This window comes from Lontra canadensis, unplaced genomic scaffold, assembly GCF_010015895.1.
Source record: "Lontra canadensis isolate GAN:19392208 unplaced genomic scaffold, GSC_riverotter_1.0 scaffold9, whole genome shotgun sequence".
Taxonomy (NCBI): Eukaryota; Metazoa; Chordata; class Mammalia; order Carnivora; family Mustelidae; genus Lontra; species Lontra canadensis.
Genome location: NW_022631003.1, coordinates 37391388 through 37416293, shown reverse-complemented (window position 1 = coordinate 37416293; position 24906 = coordinate 37391388). Strand labels below are relative to the sequence as shown.

The following is a 24906-nucleotide window of genomic DNA, read 5'->3' as shown; positions in this document are numbered from 1 at the left end:
AGATCACATGTAGGCAGAGAGGCAGGTAGAGAGGGGAGGAAGCAGGCTCTCTGAGGAGCAGAGAGCCCGATGGGGGCTCGATCCCAGGACCCTGGGATCATGACCTGAGCCAAAGGCAGAGGCTTTAAGCCACTGAGCCACCCAGGCGCCCCCATATTACTTATTTTAAACAGAGTTCAGTTTCTTTCTTTTCAGAGGTTAGTCTGACCGGGAATATTTCTACTGCTAGCTTCTTGTACCTTCTGATCTCAGGTGCTGATCTTTCTTTTGGGTGAAGAGAAGCCAAGGCTCAGATGTTCTATGTGCTTTTGGATATAAGCCAAATCATTTCTGGATATCAGGTTGGGAGGCAAGAGGGAGCAGGTCTGGAATTCCGCTGACTCTGTGACTGTTTGTCTAGGAATGCAGACATGGAGATGACTCTGGAGCGAGCAGTGAGTGTACTCGACGCAGACCACACACTGCCACCCAGAATTTCTGCTGCAGCTACTTTCATACAGCACGAGTGCTTCCAGAAATCTGAAGCCCGGAAAAGGGTGAGTGTCATCTTAAGTTCAGTTTAAAATTGCCATGCTTTTACATCTATTACAGGGGCTATGCAAACGGAAACTAATCATTTATTTAAATTTTTAAAAATCCTGGGACACCTAGTTGGCACAGTTGGTTAAGTGTCCACCTGTGGCTCAGGTCATGATCACAAAGGTCCTGGGATCAAGCCCCACATCGGGCTCCCTGCTCAGTGGGAATTCTGAGTCTCTCTCTCTCTCCCTTCATGATATCTTTCACTCTTGCTTTCTCTCAAATAAATAAATAAAATCTTTCAATAAATAAATTTTTAAAAATCTTTACTGAGTTATATATCAATTATAGGTCAATTTTAAATAACAAATTAATAAAATAAAAGTCTTGAGACTTTTTTAAAGAAGGTTTTATTTATTTTAGAGGGAGAAAGAGAGAGTGTATGCATGCAAATGGGGGAAGGGACAGAGGGGAAGGGAGAGGGAGGAAGAACGAATTTCAAGCAGACTCTGCACTGAGCATGGAGCCTGATACGGGACTCTGTCTCACCACCTAAAGTCATGACCTGAGCCGAAATCAAAAGCCAGACTTTTATCTGACTGAGCCACCCAGGCACCCTGGCTTAAGTGTTCTATAGTACAGAACTCACAAAGATGGAATCAATAAATCATTTTATGTTTGTTGAAAAAGTGGTACATTTGTGTAGGAAAAAAATCCTAGTTTGAAAAAGTATGTAGTGAAAACTGTTTCCCTTCCACACCGAATCTCAGCCTACCCCTCATCTCTGTCTTTCCTACTCTCTCACTCTCCTGCCGTCTCTCCTCCTCCTTCCCTTCCTCCTTCTCTCCCTATCTCTGTTTCTCATCACTTTTTGGGTCTCTTTCGAGAGATATTCTATGCATATAGAAACAATTATTGGATGGGTTGGTTCGGTATCCTTTTTTGTTTAAAACAAAATTGCAAAGGGTAGCAGATTATGTATAGTACCCTGCACTTTGTTTTTCTTTAATCCTGTATCTTGGAAATGTTTGGCATCTATTAACCCTACTTCGTTCTTTAAGATTTCTGATACATGATTTGAGAATAACTTTCTCCCAGTTATATTTTATTCTTTTCATTCTTTTAACAGTTTTTAATTTTGATGGAGTCTAATTATAAATTTTTTCCTTTATGGATTGTGCTTTTTGTGGTATATCCAAGAGATCTTTTTGGTCACTCACTCTAAGGTCACAAAGATAGTCTATTCTTCTAGAAGTTTTATAAGTGTCAGATTTCATAGTTAGTTTAAGATCCATTTGGCATGAATTTTTGTATATATTGCAAGATGTGGACTGAAGTTTCTTTTAAAAGATATAAATATATATATATGCACAATTGTGTAGGCACCATTTGTTGAAAAGACTATTTTTTTGGGTCTAAGCTGTATTTGTGCCTTTGTTGAAAAGGAATTGATCACATATATATGAGTCCATTTCTGCACTGTGTATTCTATCTAATCTCATGCTGTCTTGATTACTATAGTTTTATATATTAATAAAGTTTTATATTGAAGATTGCTAGTGTTAGTCCTCTGACTTTGTTCTTTTTCAGGTGATTATGGCTATTCTAGGTCTTTTGCCATCCCATGAATTTTAGAATCTATTTTTTTTTTAAGATTTTATTTATTTATTTGACAGAGAGCGATCCCAAGTAAGCAGAGAGAGCGGGGGAAGCAGGCTCCCCGCTGAGCAGAGAGCCCAGTGTGGGGCTCGATCCCAGGACCCTGAGATCATGACCTGAGCTGAAGGCAGAGGCTCAACACACTGAGCCACCCAGGCACCCCTAGAATCTATTTCTTTATGAAAAAACTGCTGGGATTTGGTTTGAGATTGCATTGAATCCATAGATCAATATATGGAGAATTTTCATCTAAACAATATTGAGTCTTCTGACCCATGACCGTGGTATATTTCACCATTTATTTTGGTCTTCTTTAATTGCTGTCAGCTGTATTTTATAGTTTTACTGCAGTATTACTAAATTCACTCTTAGCTGTAGTAGAATATTTGTAGACTCATCAGATTTTCTACATAGAACATGCCATCTGCTAATAAAGAGAGTTTTGTTTCTTCCTTTTCAATCTGGGTAACATATATTTCTTTTTATTTTCCTATTGTATTGGCTAGAACCTCTAATGCTATATCAAAGAAAAAAAAAAGAGTGGATATATCCTGTTCTTGATCATAGGGGGAAGCATTTGGTTGTTCTTTCACTATTCAGTATGGTGCAACCTGTAAGGTTTTTTTTTGTTTTTGTTTGCGTTTAGGAATTTAATCTGGGGATGTTTATGTAGTTCTTTTTGGAAGGAAGGAAGTTTTATATTCTAGTATTTTTAACACATTTTTCCTGCTCTTTTAGAGTTATAATTAAGTTATATTCATAATAATATAGATAAACATTACTTTCAGGTGTACAACATGATATAATACATATATATATGCATATATAATATATATGCATATATATATATATATTATGCAGTGATTATAGGTCTAGTTACCATCCATACCAGTCATAAATTCTTTTTCTTATTATGAGAACTTTTAAGTTCTACTCTTTTAGCAATTTGAAATCTACAGTACAGTATTAATAACTATCATCATGATATACATTACATCTTCTTAACTTGTTTTATAACTGGAAGTATGTACCTTTTGACCACCCTCATCCATTTCACCAGAGCCAAACCCCCCCATCTCTGGCAACCACCAGTCTGTTCTCTGTATCTTTGATTTTGGTTTTGTATGTTTGTTGTTTTTAGATTCCACATATAAGTGAGATTGTATAGTATTTTCTCACTGTCTTTTTCACTCAGCATAATGCTCTCAAGAGCCATCCATGTTGCTGCAAATAACAGATTTCCTTCTGATTTATGACGGCATAATAGTCCATTGTGTATATATACCACATTTTACTTATCCATTCATCCATCAGTGGATACTTAGGTTGCTTCCATGTCTTGGGTCTTGTAAATAATGCTGTAGTAAACATGGAAGTTTATCTTTTTGACTTAGTGTTTTCATTTCCTTCTGATAAATATCCAGGCAGAATGGCAATCTTCAATATAAAACTTTATTACTACTACTTTATTACTAAACTTATTAGCAATCTTCAGTATAAAACTTGATTAATATATAAAACTATAGTAATCAAGACAGCATGAGATTAGGTAGAATACACAGTGCAGAAATGGACTCACATATATATGATCAATTCCTTTTCAACAAAGGCACAGAAGCAGAATTACTGAGTCCTAAGGTAGTTCTGTTTTTAACGTTTTAAGGAAACTCCATAATGTTTTCAGAGTGCTTGTACCAATTTACATTACCACCAACAATGCAAAAGAATTCCCTTTTTGCCACATCCTTGCCAATACTTGTTATTTCTTGTCTTTTGGTAATAGCCATTCTGACAGGTGTGATATGAGATCTCACTGTGGTTTTGATTTGCATTTCCCTGATGATTAGGAATGCCGAACACATACACCATCTGTATGTCTTCTTTGGAAAAATACCTGTTCAAATCCTTTTCCCACTTTTAATTGGATTGTTGTTGTGTTTGCTATTGAGTCATGTGAGTTCTTTATATATTTTGAATATTAACCCTTTATCAGATATATGATTTGCAAATATTTTCTCCCATTCTGTAGGTTCCCCTTTTCATTTTGTGATGGTTTCCTTTGGTATTTGATCTAGTCCCACTTGTTTATTTTTGCTTTTGTTGCCTTTTCTTTTGGTGTCATATCCAAACTCATTGGAAAGACTGACAGCAAAGAGCTTACTGCCTATGTTTTCTTCTAGGAGTTTTGTGGTTTCAGGTCTCATATTAAAAATTTAATCCATTTTGAATTAATTTTTGTGTATGGTGAAAGGTAGTGGTCCAGTTTCTTTCTTTCTTTCTTTCTTTTTTCTTTTTTCTTTCTTTTTTTTTTTTTTGCATGTGGCTGTCCTGTTTTCCCAACACCATTTTTTGAAGACACTCTCCTTTCCCCATTGTGTATTCTCAGCTTTTTTGTTCTAAATTAATTGACCATATATGCATGGGTTTTTTTCTAGAGTGTTTATTCTGTTCCATTGATCTGTGCAACTTTTTATGCCAATATACTCTTTTTACTACTATGGCTTTTTAATATAGTTTTGAAATCGGGAAACATGATGCCTCCAGTTTTATTCTTCTTATGATCAATTTGGCTAATCAGGGTCTTTTTGTGGTTCCATATACATTTTAGTATTGTATGTTCTATTTTTGTGAAAAATACCATTGGAATTTTGATACGAATTGCATGGAATCTATAGATTGCTTTGGGTAGTGTGGGCATTTTAACTATTAATTTTTCTAATCAATAAGCATGGAATATCTTGCCATTTATTTGTGTCTTCAGTTTCTTTCATCAGTATCCTATAATTTTTAGTGTACAGGTCTTTCTTCTCCTTGGTTAAATTTATTCCTAGGTATTTTTTTATGCAATTGTAAATGGGTTCATTTTCTTAATTCTGATAGTTTATTATTGGTATACAGAAATGCGACAGATTTTTGCATATTGTACCTTACAACTTTACCGGATTCATTGATTAGTTCTAGTAGAGATTTTGGAGTCTTTAAGACTTTCTGTATAATATGTCATCTGAAAATAGTGACAGTTTTACTTTTTCCTTGCTAATTTGGATGCCGCTTATTTCTTTTTCTTACCTAATTGCACCAGCTAGGCCTTCAATACTATTTAGGATAAAAGTGGTCAGAATGGACATCCTTCTTTTGTTCCTGATCTTCTGAAGAAAAGCTTTTAGCTTTTAATCGTTGAGTATGATGTTAGCTGTAGGGTTTTCATAAATCACCATTTAAGTTGAAGAATACTTATCCCTGATTTTACAGAGTTTGTGTTTTAGTTTTTTACTCAGGAATGGTTGTTGGAATTTGTCAAATGTTTTATTTGCCTATTATAATATTTCCGTGTTTTTATCTTAATTTTGCTGCTATTGTAAATTACTTTGATTTTTAAATGTTATCCCATTCCTGGGATAAATCCCACTTGGTCATGATGTACTGTTACTTTTTAAAATTAGATTTGCTAAAATTCTATTAAAGCAATTATGCAGCTATATTTATATTTATTATAAAATTAGATTTGCTAAAATTCTATTAAAGCAATTATGCAGCTATATTATAAAGTTCTATAATTTTCTTTTCTTGCCATGCCTTAGTCCAGTTTTGGATTGAGAATAATACTAGCTTCACATTGGAATGTGTTCTCTCCTCTTCAATTTTCTGAAAGTTTGATGGTAATTGGCATTATTTCTACCTTAAGTAGTTGGTAGAATTCACCAGTGAAGCTAGTTTGATCTGAAATTTTCTTGTGAAACATTCCCAACTGTACCCAGGGCCTTCAGCTCATGAGACTGACACACCACCTACTGCGCTAAGGAGTCTAGCTAGATTCTTAACTGTGAGTTCAAATTCTTTATGATACAGGGCCTTTCGGGCTATGTGTTCTTCCTAGTGAACTTTGGTGGTTTGTGTCTTTGTCCATTTCATCTAAGTTGTTCCGGTGCTCTTTAATTCTTTGTTGTAGATGTTATCTGTTATTTCTCATTGCCCGAAAAATTTTCTTTAACATTTATTCTAGTGCAGGTCTCCTGGTGATTAACTGTTTCAGCTTTTGTAGGTCTGAAAAGGAATTCCGTCTTTGTTTCTGAGAGATTTTCACTAGCAGTAGAATCCTAGAGATTTTCACTAGCAGTAGAATCCTAGGTTGATGGTTTTTTATTCCAGGACTTGAAAGTTGTTGCTTCGCTGTCTTCTTGCTTGCTGTTGCTTTAGAAAAGAAATGATGTGTCCTTTTTATTGTTCCCTCTCTCCACCCACGCACGACGCTTTTAAGATTTTCTCTTTATCACTACTCTTGAGTAGTTTGGTCATAATATGCTTTGGTGTAGTTTTCCTTAAGTTTCTTGTGCTTGAGAGTTCACGGAGTTTCTTAAATTTGTAGATTTTTCCTTTTCATCCAATTTTGGAGTTTTCGTTGGATTTTCAACCATTAATACTTGAAACTTCCTTTGGGAGCTTGTTACATACTTATTTGGCTGCTCAGAGTTGTCTCATAGCTAATCCATATTCTATGCTTTTTTTTTAGTTTTTTTATCTGAATGTTTCCTTTTAGATAGGTTTAGTTGCTATGCTCTAAAGTCACTAATCATTTCTTCTGCGGTGTTTAATATGCCATTATTCTTATTTGGGTTTGTTTTTTTAATGTATATCTTCTTTCTCTGGATGGAACCTGACATGTTCCATCCTTCCTCGAGATTTCCAAACATACGAAAGACTGTTAAAATAGTTGCTTGAGGGGTGCCTGGGTGGCTCAGTGGGTTAAGCCTCTGCCTTCGGCTCAGGTCATGGTCTCAGGGTCCTGGGATCGAGCCCCATATCGGGCTTTCTGCTCAACAGAAAACCTATTTCCCCCTCCCCCTCTGCCTGCTTCTCTGCCTACTTGTGATCTCTCTCTCTGTCAAATAAATAAAATAAAATAAAGCTGCTTGAATGACCTTGTCCGCTAATTCTAATATCTTCTAATTCTAATATCTAATTCAAATATTCTAATATCTTGTTTGCATACCTGGAAATTTTTCATTGAATTCCAGGTATTATGCATTTTACCTTGTTGGATGCTGGGTATTTTTATATTTCTGTAAATATTCTTGAGCCTTGTTCTGGGATGTAGTTATTTGAAAACAGTTTGATCCTTTCAAATCTTGCTTTTGAGATTTGTTAGGTGGGACCAGAACAGCATTTATTCTAGGACTTATTAAACCCCTCTTCTACACTCTGTCTCAGCTCTGCTTTTTGAATTTCAGTTGGGTTTTCTCTAACCACACTATAGCCTAAGAACTCTCTCAAGACAGTGATCTGTGACAGCACTGGGGCTCACCTTGCTTGTTTTCTATCCCTGAGGGATCACTATCCATCATTGTTTCGTGTCCAGTTGTTGAAATCATTGCATGTTTTATCTGTTTTTAAAAATTGTTTTAGGGGGCGACTGGGTGGCTCAGTGGGTTGGGGCCTCTGCCTTCGGCTCAGGTCATGATCCCAGGACCCTGGGATCGAGCCCCGCATTGGGCTTTCTGCTCAGCAGGGAGCCTGCTTTCTCCTCTCTCTCTCTCTCTGCCTGCCTCTTTTCCTACTTGTGATCTCTGTCTGTCAAATAAATAAAAGTCTTTAAAAAAAAAAAAAAAATCCTGGTAGTATTCATCGAAACTTTAAAAAAAATAAGAAATTAAAAAAAATAAAAATTGTTTCAGGAGGTAGGCAAATCCAGTCCTTTTCACTGTTGAGTCATTATCAGTTTTGATAAATAATCCCTAATAAATTCTCCCTGAAACTGTGTAAACTTACACCCTGGTAACATTGTGTCCCAGTGCCCATTTACATGCACCATCACGAGATTATTCTTTATTGTTTGGTTTTGTTAATCTAATAAGCAAAAAAAAAAATCTCTTTATGGTAGAAACTTTCCTAATTTTTTGAAATCAAGACTAATAGTTGGTCATTTAATCAAAGCTACAGAGAAAAAAAATTAATTATACACACATACCACACACAATTACACAGTTTGTCATAATCTTTCTTACACTATGCCAATTATGTATCATCTGCAATTTCTAGTTTCTTTAAAGTGAAATGAGAACTTAATGGCCTAATTCATCTGAGTTCAAATCCTTGTAGATTTTTATATTTTCCCTAGTCTTTTACATTAATTTTGTCAAAAAATCATTGGAGAGCTTTTTAAAGCTGTTTACCTTTATCTAGTCTTTCCAAAGCATAGAGATCAGTTTTCAGAGAGAACTCTTTTCACATTTATATTTCATTCATTTTTAGAACAGATAGATAAATTACATGATTATAGTAACAAGTATAGTTGGCCCAAATACATTGGGAAACACACCTAAGCTATCCTTGGAAAATATGTGACTCAACTAATAGAAATAGAAGTGCAAAGCCCAACATACAGTAACCTACCAGCTTTATTAGTACTCAGGGAATCCATAGGGTTCACAGAGGGAATAATGAGAATGTAGGTAGTCTGGCAGGTCAGTTAAGTAGAGTCAGACAAAAAGGTTCTACTGACTTTTTTTTATAAGATCTGTATTTCCTTAATGATTTGTAGGAGTTCTTTACCTGTTATGCATAATATAATATATAATCCAGTGTTGTGCGTATCATGGTATCTTTCATCATGCAGGATTTAAAAATTCTTGTGAAGTCAAATCTGTAAATATTTCTATTCATGGCATCTGTATTTTAGGTATTTCTTTAAAAAACCTACCCCCATATCTAGAATATTTTTGGTTTTATCTTATTTATTTTTTTTAAGATTTTGTTTATTTATTTGAGAGAGAGCAATAGCAAGAGAAATCACAGAGGGAGAAGGAGAAGCAACTCTCTGTTGAGCAGGGAGCCTGACATGGGTCTCGATCCCAGGATCCTGAGATCCTGAGCTGAGCAGAAGGCAGACGCTTAACTGACTGAGCTACCAGGTGCCCCAATTTTTTGGTTTTAAAAGTTATATAATTATTAGATATTTCTCACTGCTCCTTTGCTTATATGTTTATTCCACAGGAAGAATAAGTAAGGTTTTTTTAAAAAACAATAATATATTTAAGTAGCAATGAACTTTCTTTATACATATAGGTGAAGAGAATTAGGCTAAAAATTAGTCCTTTCTATGTCTAAATCAGATAAATATTTAAATCTTTATTTCCAATTTTGAAAAGCTGGACATTGTTATGCATGTTTTCATTTTCTAATATAGAAATACTTGAATTTTTTCTTTTGCTACTCAAGTTGGACTAGATTTCCTCTATCTCTTAAGTTACTAATTTGATTATAAATATCATTTCGCTTACATACAGGATTAATGCTGTGCTTGCCTTCTTGGCACTTATTCTAAAGCTAGGACAAACACTGGTTTTGAGAATAATGAAACATGAAAATCGCAATGAAACCTAAAAACATATATGCATAGTAGAAAAATTTAAGAATTATGTTATAACCCAAGAACATAAACAAAAATCCTGCTAATATTAAGCACAGTGCTGTAGTGTTTGAATTTATGTATAAAAGACAATTAGAGGGGCACCTGTCTGGCTCAGTTGGTAGAGCATACAACTCTTGATCTCAGGATTGTGGGTTTGAGCCCTATGTTGTGTATAGAAAATCCTAGGGGCACCTGGGTGGCTCAGTTAAGCAGCTGACTCTTGGTCTCAGCTCAGATCATGATCTCATGGATCTTGAGATCAAGCTCCACCTTGGGCTCTGCATGCTTAGCAGGGAATCTGCTTGAGATTCTCCCTTCTGCTCCTCCCCCCATATGCATGTGTGCACATGCTCTCTCTTTCTAAAAAATAAAATAAATCTTAAAAAAATAATTACATTGTGCACATAAAGATCAAAATTTTAAATCATAAATGTTTAAAACCAATGGCAACTTTTTAATCCTTTTTTTCTATTTGATTAGGACTCAACCCATTTAGCATGGTTGATCTCTTTCTTCTCTTTGAAACTTTCTTCTTTGGGCCCAGAGTCTCCTGATTCTTTTTCCACATCTGTGGCACCTTTGGGTTTCTTCTGTGAAAAATTTATCTTCAGCCTGCCCCTTAAATGATGCCTTCCTGGGACTTTTCTCCCTCCACACCATCATCTGACCTGCTTCATCCACTCCTATGACTTTCATTCCCATGTGTTAAAGATCCTTTAACTGCATCTTTAGCCTCTGTCTCTGCCCTGGTATCCAAACCATGTGTCCATCCATTTGCTGGACATCCCACTGAACTCAACATCAGCATTTTGAGAAATGAACACAGTATCTTCTTTCGCTTTTCTTCTCTAGTATCCAACCCTGCTTTTGTACTTGTTCTTCCTACGGGGTTGGAAGGCAGGACCCTAGGCAGTTTGAGCGTTAACTCTCAAGAGTCACTCGGGGAAGGGTGAACCCAGCACCCTAATTACCTCAGTGACCTTGGGCAAGATATTTAACCTCACCAAGTCTCGGCATTCCTACCTTTAAAGTTGAAATAATAGTCCTGCTAGAAGGAATTGTGAGAATGCAGTCAGTGCAGTCAGATAATAGTACAATGCCTGCCCTGAAGTAATGAATCAGAACATATTATTTCCTGTGTGAGTGGTAGTTCACCCAAGTGGTGTGACACAAAAACTTGAACACAGACTTTGAACTTTCTTTTATCCTTACCTCTCAACATTACTCATATTCATGCAGTTTTAAAGACCTATTAGTACTGCTAAAATGTCTTGAATCTATCCACATCTTTTCCTCCCCACTCAGTGCTACTGTGCTCATCCCTTTCTGAGAAGTTTTCTGTTAATCCAGCTGCTTCATGCTTAATTTCCCTTCCATTCTTCACCTCTTCTTCTTCGTCGTCTTCTTTTGTTGAAGATTTTATTTATTTAATTGACAGAGATCACAAGTAGGCAGAGGCAGGCAGAGAGAGAGAGAGAGGAGGAAGCAGGCTCCCTGCTAAGCAGAGAGCCCAATGCGGGACTCAATCCCAAGACCCCGAGATCATGACCTGAGCGGAAGACAGAGGCTTAACCCACTGAGCCACCCAGGCTTAATCCCTTTTCGCCTCACAGCACGGAGGGAGGCATTTCCAATAGCAGCCCCACTTGCCTGTAGGAGAAAGGACAAACCCCTTAATTTAATCTGCCAGTCCCTTCTAAAACTGGCTCTATTTCCATGCCTGTTTCAGATTTCATCACTGGAGTATTGACTGCCATAGCTGTCTTGCAGAATCTTATTATAAACTCATAGGAATTCATTACTTAGAATTTGAGAAAGTAAGACACAAAAAAAGAAAAAAAACATACCCTCAATTCCCACTCTGGTTATCATTTTGGTTTTGTCCTCTAACTTTTAAAATCCGTATATGTACATAGCTGTGATCAAATTGAATATGTAGCTTTGTTTGTATGGATTTTTTTGGTTTGATTTTTTTTTAATGTGCAAATGTATGATTGTTTAAAAAAATAAAAAATAATAAGCTGCTTTCATAACTTATACCGCCATCATTTCTACCAAACACCCTGATTTCATTTCCTTTTTTATGTATGTGTTTAAATGGAAATATATAGATATTTTATAGTTTTTTCAGTAACACTGTATCATAAGCATTTTGTTTTAACATTAGCAGTATTTTGCATACCTCATATTAATGGTGGCATATTAGTGGTGATAGTAGTAGCTACCATGTGTTGAGTGAATACTGTATACCTAGCATGCAGATTGCTAATCTTAGATAATCTCCCTTTGACTGGTGAGAGAACTGTAATGACTAATAGAATACTGGACAATTCTAACATTGCTCTGCCTCTCCCATGGAAAGCTCAACATAAGGATATGTGACAGTCATTAACCAGTCTTCCCCTATTGTTGGACATTTATGGTTTCAAATTTTTCACTATTATAAATAATGTAGTTATAACTATGTGTGTATACATTTCAAATTTTTTCCTAGTGAAGGTTATTGGAAGAGAATATTTTTACAGTTTTTGATACATACTTCCAATTGCCTTCCTGAAAGGTTATACCAATTTACAGGGAGTGATTAATGCTAATGGGAAAGAAAATAGAGAAGGGGGGTGACATTTCACAGAGGTGACATTTGAGCCAGCTCGTGCAAAATGAGTGGGGCTTTGCCAGAAGTTAGGCATAGTGGTCAGAGCATTCCAGACAGGAAAGAAAGAGAGAGCAAAGGCACCAGAACGCAAGAGAGCCGTGGCCCCAAAGGAGTCAGTCTATTACCCCCTGCTTATTTGCCACCGGAAATCCTCATCATTTATTTTGTAGTTGGCAGGAAAGAGAATCAGAATAGAGTCCTTCCATATATTTAGAAACCATTTCAAATGAAAGCTCTTTTGAAGTTCTGAGACATTCATGTTCATCTGTTTCTTTTTTCCTTTCCCCCAAAGAGAACAAATCCCCTAAGGATTCTGTACAACTGGGAAAGACATGCAGCCTCTCTGGTCCCTTCTGCTTCCCTGAATTTAAAGGGGGCAAGGGCAATACATTTGACATTGGCCCTAATGTATATAGGATCCATCTCCAACCGTTCTTCTAGTTATACGCAATAAGGAGAATGTCATCAACTTCCTGCATTTGATACTGATTTTGTATCAATCTGCTTGATAAAATGTATAAAAGTAACTGGTAAAATGTATAAAAGTAACTAAAGGCTATTTTTAAGTTTAGGCCAAGTGTTAGACACTAGGGAGTCAAATTCTCCAGTAACTAGAGCTGTTGCAGATTTCAGCCTTTATCTGAGCATGGTGTATCTGCAATGCCTTCTTTCCCTGGGTGGAGTAAGCGCTGAAAGCCAAAGGGATAGAGGTGACAGGGTAAGGGAAGCCTGCTGTCTGAGCCTCCCCTGCCGCCTGGTCAGGGCAGTGGACGCTTCCCCGTGCCACTTCTCACTAGTTCTATAATCACATCTGGAAGTGAAATATGGCCAGTAAGCCACTTTGCATCATATTTTGAAGAAGGCAACTTATAAATTATAAATTAAGTAATAGAATATTTCTAAAGTTTGCAAAGTACCTTTAGGACAGAGAGGATTTTCTTTTCACATCTGATGGTTATACTGCTGGTGTGAAGATTTAGTATAGGTGGCATTTATGAAGTTTACAGAGTGTCAATTCAGCCACCTTAAAACCTAACTATGAAATAGGAATTGATGGAATTAGGGAACCATGTGGGTTACAGCCTGTTTGAAAATAAATTGTGCCTTTCTGCCTTTAAGGAAGTGTAATAATGAGCTGAAATCAAGAGTCGAATGCTTTCCTTACTGAGTCACCCAGGTGCCCCAAGAGTACTTAATCTCGTAAGATTCTTAACAAGCTATTAAGTAGATAACATATATGAAATCTAACACTGTGCCAACACCTGGAAGTAGGTGGAGGAGTCATTATCTTTGTTTTATTAATGTTATCATGGTTATTATTTTTAAACCTCAACTTTTATTCGTGCCTTGCTTGTCTTCTTCCCAATCCTAACAAAGGAAGATGTCAAATTGGAAGATTATGTCTTAAATACCATTTATCTGTCTATGAAAGGGACCCTGGAGTTTGACGATACAGAGGAAATATGCAAAGGTGTTATGATGCCCAGAGCATGAACTGTTGTGCGGTGATGAACTTGATCTGAAAGGGAAACTCCTGCCGATTCACAACAATAGTTAATATCCTAAAAATTTCTGCATTAAGAATGTGAAAATGACTGAGATCTTTATCAAAAGTTCTTACTAAAAATTTCTGGGGGTGCATGCGTGGCTCAGTCAGTTAAGCATCAGACTCTTGATTTGGGCTCAGGTCATGATCTCAGGGTCATGCAGTCAAGCCCTACGTCAAGCTCTATGCTCAGCATGCTTGGGATTTCTCTTTCTCCCTCTGTTCCTTCCTGATCCCTCTCTGTCTTGCTCTCTCTAAACAACAAACAGATTTTTCTGCATCAGATGTCAGTGGAAGTCTATGAAAAGGAAAACCCTCAGTCTGCAACTTGACATTTTTCTTCAGCAACCTCTGTCCACCTCTTGATTTTTTTAGTTAATTCTTGCAGCCTGAGATACAAAATCACTTTGCTCAGATTGCCATTATTTGACCTCTTCTTGGACAACCATCCGTTTCAGAATCTAAACTATTTTTCTATTCCTCATTCTGGCCCTGTCTGTAACAGATAGCACATTCTTTCCTGCATATTTGGATTGGAGAAATGTTTTTTAAATAGCATCTCAAGAAGTATAAAGTTGCATTATTTACTTAAAATGCTTGCATAATTTTTATATAAACCTTTTTTAAATACCCAAAGCAATTGACCATAAAAATAGCTGGCATTTAGGATTAGTTTGCATTGCTGCTACCATTGCTGTGGTATGTGAATCTTTATTTCTACCATTAATGAAGGTGAGCTGTATTTGTTTATGTTGACCCTAAAATTGTGTCCTGGAAAAAAAACTCATGTGATGTGCTGTTCTCCCATAAAATTCCTTGTTCCCTGCATTCCCATCCTTCTTCATTATGATCCAGGCTTTTATAACTTAATTCTTTCTATCCACTTCACTATCACTTACCCAGCTTCGATCACTTTACCTTCCTCTTCAATTATCTCATAGGCTTCAGTCTTCTCAAATTTATTGTTAGCTCCTGGATGAGAGGTACTGCCTTATAGCAGGTATATATTGTATGCTGTGAGTTTCAGATTGTTTCTCCATTGGTGTTTGATGGGCGTTCTCATATGCACTAGTGAACTTCATCTGTTGATTCGTATTACAACCAGTGTCTTTAATGCCACATCAGAATAAATACACACCCATTTCCTCCCCAGGTTAATCAGCTTCGTGGCATCCCCAAGCTGCTGCAGCTCCTAAAAGTTCAGAATGAAGATGTTCAGCGAGCCGCGTGTGGGGCCTTGAGAAACTTAGTATTCGAAGACAATGACAACAAGTTGGAGATGGCTGAACTTAATGGGATACCTCGGCTGCTCCAGGTGCTGAAGCAAACCAGAGACTTGGAGACCAAAAAGCAAATAACAGGTAGTGCTTACAGAATATTAAAGGATGTAGAACAGGGTACCCCAGCTGGTTATGTTATGCCATCTGTTTTTTCTTAAGCTTTCTGAAACCAATGGTTGATGAGCTCATCATTATCCGAAAGGTGGATTTCAAGGGACTATCACCCTGCTGAGTTAGACCCCAGATTCAGGTCAGGTTTGAACTCCTTTTTACCTGAAGGGGAAATTATTTTGAGCCTTTTGCTCAATATTTTCATTAAAAACTGTGACTTTGACTACATGTTTTTAAAACAACTTTGCAAGGCTCACTGCCTGGAAACCCTGCATCAGTTTACTAACGGCCAATTGTGTAGTTTGAGGATGTGTGAGCTTTCAGAATTGCCTTGGGTGTCCAAGGCATTCATTCTGAAGAGAACCAATAGGAACCACACCCAGTTATTTTTATTATATACTCCACAATCCACTCGCTGGATCTATGCAAAGAAAGCACATCAGGGCGTGCCCAAGTGTAGAGGGTCAATTTAATCAAATATTCAAAATGCAAGAAATGTTGTTTCCCAATCCTTCCATTGTCTGGACCCCTCAAAATACCTGCTCCCTAGCCCACCTGTCCCTGCACCCTAAAAAAAAAGAAAAAAAGATGAGAGTAGCTGGTTGTGTTTTTTAGTTGGTCCGAAGGTTGTGGGTTATTGTTAAACTGCCCAAGAGATTAAAAGGATGAAATAACCTGAGAGCATTAAAGCAACAGTTTTAGTAATCCTTGAAACATAGAGAAGAGAGATCTAGTTTCATTTAATGAACATTACTTACGGTAGAGGAGAAAATATTTCATTGATGTTCAAGTTCACCTTCCTCGCCATCATCATCAGCTCCCCGCTGGTGCTCCCTGCACACATTGCAGACAGCAGTTGTCAGTAGGATTGCCCTGGGGAAACTTTAATTAAGTAGCATCAGTGGCCCAGGTGGTAAACATACATTTTTAATTTAATTATCACGGAAAGGTTTTGAGGTATTTTTAGGTATTATTGGGTGATTAAATCTCACTTTTATAGATGAGGAAAGTAAAGCCCAAAGAAGTTAACCCTTTTTAATATATCCTATAAGAGTCCTTTTAAGTAATAATGCTTGAGAGTGTTATTTATTTTCAAGGGAGGTATTTCACAAATACTATTTTAAATTGAATATATTCCACACCTCTGCCATCCCCACTTTACCATAGAGCAGTTCTTTTTTTCTGTAGAAATGTTGTCATTCTATCTTCTCTCCCCATTTATATCTTAAAATAATCACATATTTTTCTATCTTGCTATATTTTAATTTTATAAATCTATATGAAGGGTCATACCATGCTGTCCTTCCGCCAGCATGCTATCATGTCCCATGAAAAATTTCCTTCCATATTTGTGAATTACATTAAAATACCTACAGAAATTAGGAGTGATCTTACTCGTTCATTGATTCATTCATTCATTCAGCCGGTATTTATAGGGCTGCCTTCCAGTGCCAGGCAATGAGAATCAGTCTAGAGAGGTTGTAGATGTTCTCTTCCCTCTACTAAAAGATGAACAATTATGTGATGATAGGCACATTAAAAAAAAAACAAAACAAAAGCCATACCTCATAATTATAACCTAACATTTCCTTCATTAAAATATAGTAATGACAACCATAAGAGAGAATCAAACAGATAAACTGTTCTACAGTCAAAAAAAGAGTTCACAAAGGAGATATGTTTCCTTGTGGACTTTAAAAAAAGGCTAGGATACCCATTTACTGGTGTTTTGAAGGAGAAAGAAAGTTATTCCCAGCAAAGTGAACATCATTAGCAAAGCAAAAAAGCAAAAAGAAGCTGCTGGTCATTTAGAGGGAGTTGTATAATAGAGTACTGAGGTTAGGGTGTATTGTAGCTAGAGAGCTTGGGAGGATTTGTGGGTGTGTGTCAAGGAAGTAATCCATTGAACCACACTTCCTCGTTTTTGTTCTGCTGATAGGAAACTACCGTCAGAGAACATTCTGTGGAATTAATGCCATAGGAACTGTTATCTTTAGATAACTTACAGAGCTGATAAATAGAGGTTTATTGTGCAATTTCTCACGATTTCTAGAACAAGCCAAACACACCTACCAGAGGGTGCTCATTACATGCTAATTGAATTGAGTTGATACTTGAATGTTTGATACAAATCCTTCCAAATAACTTCCTGTAGCTCTATTAATAGAAACAGCTAAGTAAGTGCTTTCAGGACCTTAGAAATAAATTGTTGACTTAATGTAGACCTGTTTATATCTTTGTTTAGAAACACAAAGTGAACAACCATATATGTGAATCTTTTCTTATCTATTTGGTGAATATCTTTTTATTGAGCCCCTTTTACGTGCTAGTCCCTAAGTTAGGACTTTACGTTTTGCATCTTTGTGTCCCCTGATATCTCCTTAAGGCATTATTGATGGTTGCCACATGATCAGCAGGGGGAAGCTGATTGCCCAGGATTACACAACTGACAGAGCACAAGGCCCAGATGCGAACCTAGCTTTATCTGGGTGTTTTGCTCTGTGAAAGTGGCTCCCACCTACTGTTTTGAGGGCAGAGAGTGGCTCATTTTTACACTTCTTTGGGAAAGGGTTTGTCTTTAAGAATCTCAGATCAAGAGCTCTTTCCCACTTCTCTGAGCCTTCCTCTCTCCCCACTTACCACTGGCATGCTTCAGTCGTCTTTACGCCTCTGGTTTACTATTGCAGTTGCTTCTTACCCGTCCTCTGATTCAGTATTGTGCATTCCCACTCGATTCACCACTCTGAACCTAGTGATTTCTTTCTAATATGAAAATACTGCCCTACTGTACTCCCCATTAGCTCTAAGACAGAGTGCATGCTGTGGAGTATGCCACGCAAAGATTTTATAATGTGAGCCAGGTGACCAGGGGCAGCAGTGTTTCCTCTCATACTCTTCCAGCCCAAGTTCTAAAATCCTAGAGGATTAGCTGGTCTGTTCCATGTCTTGGTGTCTTTGTCTCTACTGTCTCTTGGACTAGAATCCTTTTCCACACCTTGATCACCTGGTGAATCCTCTCATCCTTCGAAAGGCGTCTTTTCCTCTGAAGCATTTTCAGACGCGATCCTATCATACTTTCCTCCTGTCTCCCGCCATCCCCCCCAGCTGAGTTTTGAAAGAGGGGGCTCCTAATGAACTACTTCTGCATCCTTTAATATTAGGATGTCACTTATTTCATGCCTGTATGTTTATTGCAGTAAAAACAGTGCTACTCTTCTAAGTTTCTCAACAGCTATGGCTGTATGACTGACTATATAAAGGAGAGTTGTGGGGGCTTCCGGGTGGTTCAGTCTGTTAAGTGTCCGACTCTCAGTTTCACTCAGGTCATGATCTCAGGGTCCTGAGATTGAGCTCCATGTCAGGCTCTGTGCTTACTGTGGAGTCTGCCTCAGATTCTCTCTCCCTCTCCCTCCTACTCACTCTCTCTCAAATAAATAAATAAAATCTTTGGGGTGCTTGAGTGGCTCAGTTGGTTAAGCGTCTCCCTTCAGCTCAGGTCATGATCTCAGGGTCCTGAGATCCAGCTCTCTGCTCAGTGGGAAGCCGACTTCCTCTCCCTCTGCCCCTCCCCCTCACTCATGCTTGATCTCTCCAGTGCTCCCTCCCTCTCTCTCAAATAAATAGTTAAAGAATCTTAAAAAATAAATAATTAAAATCTTTTTTAATGAAAAAAGGGAGACTTGTGACCTGGGAATATCTGGATTACACACAAATAAGAGAATCAAGTGTGTTTTTAGATAAGACCCTGATTTTTCTGGCCAAGATATGAAGCAGTTAACCATCTGATTTCTATATATGCATAAAAGAAGCTGCAGAGCTTTGTTTATGGGGAAAGAACATCAACTCACTGACCTTCCTGGCATTTTCAGTACCAGCCTAGGAGGAAGCCCTTTCCTTTTCAGATAAAAAGACTTGAGGATCAAAGAGTTTCCCTCTGTGAGATTATTCCCCCTCCCTTACCAAGTGAGCATGGTAATGTACTTTAATTGAAATGAGAACAGTACATACTGATCTCAGAGGTTCATCTTCAGGGTCACCGAGTGATGAGCACTTTCAGGAGTGAGTAGGGCTCTGCCTTGGTAAGAATAAAGCAGGAGATTCTTGTCCTTCTGCTTGTTACATAAGGAAGGGTCAGGATGATTGTTGATGAAATTTGTTGAAAATGCATATTGAATTCTGCATATTTTATGGAAATATTTAATAGTATTGCTGTATTTTAGTAGCAGAAACATTCTACTTTAAAATATTCATTATGCACCTTTTAAAAATATATTTTTTTCTGCCTTTGTAAAGTGCAACAAGTTACCTTGGGTTCATATATAACTTGGACTAAATGGCCTTTGCAATAGTGTGGTATTTCAGGTAAGATTTGCAAAACTTAGGTGAAAGGAGCATATCCATGCAAGGGAAATTATTTAAAAAAAAAAAAAAGAATCCTCCTGGGGCGCCTGGGTGGCTCAGTGGGTTAAAGCCTCTGCCTTCAGCTCAGGTCATGATCCCAGGGTCCTGGGATTGAGCCCCACATCGGGCTCTCAGCTTAGCAGGGAGCCTGCTCCCCCCCACCCCCCCGCCTGCCTCTCTGCCTACTTGGGATCTCTGTCAAATGGATAAATAAAATCTTAAAAAATAATAATCCTCCTGTGACCATTTTGCAAAATGAGGCTAAAACACACCAGTTCTCCTTTTCCTCTTCCTGCTCCTCTTTCTCCTTCTGTACTGATAATAAGGATTCATTTAATCATAATACTTGCAGATTTTGCTATCAAAGTATCATGCAGACTTTGCTAAATAACTATATTTCTAGTCCTAAAGGACAATATTATAAAACATGGATTTTAATATCTTACAAGATCCCTTTACTAAAGTTAGCTATTTTTTGCAAATATCACAGTTGGCAATAAATTTCTGGATAATGCAGTTATTATTATCTCTGTTGTAAGTGCTAATTATTCAAAGTATATCCCTTACCAGAATCCATTTCTCTTTCTTTTTGGCTCAAATGAGAACTTAGTGATAGAAAATGACAGGCTTATCAGCTGCAACAAAGAACTATAATAGAGATCTGGGTGCTATGAATAAATTAACTAGAAATTAAAGGTGAGACCAATGAAAACCTAAACCCTAATACTATCTCGAGGCATCTAGAATCAGGTCATTGAAAGGAACCTCTATCAAGGGTCATTTGGTCTGTTTGTTTCTCAATGCCAGAAATGGGAATCATTTTTTTTAAGTAAACCCAGTATGGGACTCAAATTCATGACCCTGCATTTAAGAGTCGTGCACTCTACCAACTGAACCAGCCAGGTACTCTGGGAACCTTTTTTTTTAATTTTTAATTTTTAAGATTTTATTTATTGACAGAGACACCATGAGAGAGGGAACACAGGCAGGGGAGGTGGGAGAGGGAGAAGCAGGCTTCCCACCAAGCAGGTAGCTTGAAGCAGGGCTCAATCCCAGGACGTTGGGATCATGATCTGACCCAAAAGCAGACACTTAATGACTGAGCCACCCAGGGGCTCCTATTGGGAATCATTTTTAAAATACAGATTCCTAAGATCCATTCTGAGATTCTGGCTAGTGAATTTGGGATGTGGCCCAGAAATATGTGATTCAGATATGCCACGAGTTTCATTTAGAAACTGCTAGTCTAGTGTAGCACTCTAGCTTTGGGATAAAAAACCCCTTGTCAATGTTTCCCCAAAGGATGAGCTCATTTTTTATCAGCTCCAGCGATAGAGCTGGATCTTACAAGCAGATCTTTCTCTTTCCTTCAAAGCTCTCTTAGAAGTTTGTATTTCCAGTGAGCTAGAATCTTTTTCCCTAGAATTTCCACTCATTAGTTCTGGTTTTGCCTTCTTATAGTCACACACACACACACACACACACACAAAGATATCTAGGTGTTAAATCTGCATTTCTTTCATTACTATGTGTATTAGATTCTAATATTTTTTAGCTTGGATTAATTTTTCAAGCAATTGAAACTTTAGTGACTTATAAGAACTCTGTATTAAGGAAATTAACCTTGTATTGTCATACGTATTTTCCCATTCCGTAGTTGGTCCTTTATTGATTTTGTATGTACATGTAGGAGGAATGTTTTAAGTATGTGTAATCTCGAATCTCTAGTGAACACTTAAGTTCCTTCCTAGCTTCGTGCCATACAAAAATTTGGCAGGCATGATATTTCTATAAGATATCCTACGTTAAAAATTCAAAAATTATACTCACACTCCCAAACCGGATTCTTTTATAGAAGTAATACCACATGCCAAGCTATAAAGGACATCCGACTTTTGAAGGAAAATTCCACTCCCTTTGTTTAAAATTAATCCTCTTCTGGTTTTTATTGTAAGGTATACTTTTCCTTTGAGTGCCGTGTGTGGTCCTTTTTAAAAAGGAGGAAATGTCATTATGCTTTACATCTTTAAGCCTCTGGCAAGCAGAGACTGTTAATTTGTTTATTTATTTAAAATAGGAAGCTATTTTTTTTTTCCTTTTCTCTCTTTTCTTCTTAACTTTCTTTAGTGGCTTAGTAACCACGCAACTCAACCTCACACCTGCCTCTAAATTGTTTTCAGCCACCTTTGGAGTTTTATTCTGTCACTCCCCCATCCAGTGCCCCTCAAGATGAAGTGGGAGTAATGAAGTAATTGTGTTGCAAATCCTGAGACTGAGAGACGCTGCTCCTGGCTAAACCCCAAAGCCAGTTGGAGCAGGAGAAGACCTCCTCCTGAGCCAGAATGCTGGGCCTCGCCAGACACTAGACCCAGTGTCACTCTATCTGACGGAAGCTCAGCGTAGGCTGCAGTGGAAATTTGGTTATCGTTTCAGAAATTACGTACTGGTACACAGCCAAAGTAAACTGATGAAGGTCAGGAGACTGTGTCTGGCCTCGAGTGTTCTAAATGGTGGGCCAAGTATTAGTATGGTCGAATAATTTGCACACTTTAACTGCACAGATGATTATTTCAGTCATTAAAATCAGGGCTGATGTTATCACCACTGAATTAAGCCCCGCCCCCACCCGAAAGAGCACCTTTGCTTTTTTCACTGAGTAGACAGTCCTGTATACCAGTGCTTCCTCTTTCTTTTTTGCAGACAAAGCAGTACATTTTAAAAGTTGGAATTAGGTGGCGCCTGGGTGGCTCAGTGGGTTAAAGCCTCTGCTTTCGGCTCAGGTCATGATCCCAGGGTCCTGGGATCGAGCCCCACATCGGGCTCTCTGCTCGGCGGGGAGCCTGCTTCCTCCTCTCTCTGACTGCTTCTCTGCCTACTTGTAATCTCTGTCTGTCAAATAAATAAATAAAATCTTAAAAAATAAAAAAATAAAAGTTGGAATTACTGACTGGGTGGTGAGGGGAATGAATAGGGAAGAAAATGAAGATCCCTTCTCTTTCAGCCCCTTCTCTCTCTCTGCCCTCCTGGATGCTAGTGAGTTAGTCATTTACTGAGGTGTGAAGGAAGGTAAGGCAACTTTACCCCTCCTGGGAGTCACTGGAATAGCCAGCAAGAGGGGCGTGGTCCTTGCACTGAATCTGAAGTATTTGAATGCCTCATTTGTAAGAGAATCAAATCCTCAATGTATGTGCCACTTTGCATTCTTTCTGAGATACCCAGCTTCAGCCTCTGTCTCACAGATGCCCTGGAAGGTACAGTACGCTGTTATCTTCATTTCTTTCAGTGTTGGCTAATATAGCCTTTCTCTTTAATGGCGGGTCAGGGGAGAGGTTTCAAGAGGAAAGGGAAGTTGAATGAGACAGTGGTACCAGCCTTAGACCAATGCTTTAGGCCATACACGTTGGCAAATTGATCAAATACTCTTGTATCTCCTTCACTGCCAAACCGTAATATAGGAAATACACGAGGTATCTAGCATAAATTCCAGGAGGACAGAAAGTCTACCATTGGGTAGGATTTAATAAATATTAACTGGCGATGTTGATCAGCCTACTGGAGACAGGTGTGGGTATAGGCAAAGGTTTTCCATGGGCCCTTCCTGCTCTCACTGGGTGGCAAATATCGGGCAGAAGTTGCAGGTAGTGGGGAGCAGGAGGCAGAGGGAAATATTCTCTCCCTGTTTCTACAGGAGAAAAAAATACGACCCTTTAAAAACACTGAAGTCTTGGTCTTGTGGTTGTGAGTTCGAGGCCCACATTGGGTATAGAGATTTTACTTTTTTTAAAGATTTTATTTATTTATTTGATAGACAGAGATCACAAGTAGGCAGGCAGAGAGAGAGGAAGGGAAGCAGGCTCCCCGCCAAGCAGAGAGCCCAATACGTGGGACTCTATCCCAGGACCCTGGGATCACAGCCTGAGCCCAAGGCAGAGGCTTTAACCCACTGAGCCACCCAGGCACCCCTCGAGATTACTTTAAAAAAAAAAAAAAAAAAAGTTAAATCTTTTTTTTTTTAAACTAAGTAAATAAAAATAAAAACATTGAAGTCTTGGGGTGCCTGTGTGGCTCAGTGGGTTGAGCCTCTGCTTTCGACTTGGGTCATGATCCCAGGGTCCTGGGATCGAGCCCTGTGTCGGGCTCTCTGCTCAGCGGGGAGCCTGCTCCCCCTCCCTGCCTCCTGCCTCTGCCTACTTGTGGTCTCTCTCTGTCAAATAAATAAAATCTTTAAAAAACAAAACAACAACAACAACCAAACTACATTGAAGTCTTTATTAAAATAGGATAATTTTCAGCCTGTGTATTGGTGAGACCAGAATTTATTCTCTCAGTGAGGTCAGCCTAATGGTAGGATCTTTTAAGAGAAACAACATAAATGTTAAAGGATTTCTTTAACGGTTAATTTAAGCTGGCATACTTTTATATCATGAATCTCTCTCTCTCTCATTACGGATCAGCTTCATTGCCATCTAACAAACTCAAAACCGATTCTTTTGGTTGGAAAAGTTCTGTCTCCCTCCCCCTTTTTTCCCAATAGCTAGCCACAGCCTGGGGGGTATGGGCTCTAATGCATCTTTTCAGCAGTCATTTGACTCATCCCTGCACTGTTTTGATAGTACTCTTTGCTTTTCTAGGTTTGCTGTGGAATTTGTCATCTAATGACAAACTCAAGAATCTCATGATAACAGAAGCCTTGCTTATCCTGACTGAGAATATCATCATTCCCTTCTCGGGGTGGCCAGAGGGAGACTACCCCAAAGCAAATGGTTTGCTTGATTTTGATATATTTTACAACGTCACAGGATGCTTAAGGTAATGCCACTCTACAGATCTTTTTTTCTGTATACCTTACATACTGCATCTGGGTTTCTAAAGCTCTACCTCATTACCTGGAGATCTCGTGCTTCCCTTCCTCTCTCTCTGCCTGCCTACTTGTGATCTCTGTCGGTCAAATAAATAAATAAAATCTTAAAAAAAAAAAAATCTCTATACCCAATGTGGGCCTCGAACTCACAACCACGAGACCAATAAAAATTATAAAGGTCCTTCTAAATATAAGAAGCACAAGAAGCGTGTCCTTTCCCATTGTTACCAGTGGGGCGTGTGGAGACAATGAGAAAGGGAAAGTAAGAACAGAATATTGTTTCTAGGCAAGTTTGATTTTGTCAGCGACCCACATTAGCTCACAAGAGAGAGGCTATCAGTTCCAATAAAGAAAACAGAGATGTGATCTGAATACCCAGAATCCCAGGCAGACAGGCCTTCTCTATCTCCCAGGGTTCAACATAGGCTCCATGATATTTTTTAATTTACAAAAATCTAATTGACT

At 38.1% G+C, this 24906-nt stretch overlaps 1 protein-coding gene across 1 annotated transcript in view; it reads left to right on the top strand.

Annotated features, from left to right (window-relative positions):
- The window catches only part of PKP2 (plakophilin 2), a 90415-nt gene that overhangs the window by 27367 nt on the left and 38142 nt on the right, over nt 1–24906 (top strand). The window contains exons 4-6 of the mRNA XM_032855339.1: nt 401–536; nt 14942–15149; nt 24212–24389. Of these exons, the coding sequence (XP_032711230.1) occupies nt 401–536; nt 14942–15149; nt 24212–24389 (522 nt within the window). The remainder of the gene's footprint in view (nt 1–400; nt 537–14941; nt 15150–24211; nt 24390–24906) is intronic.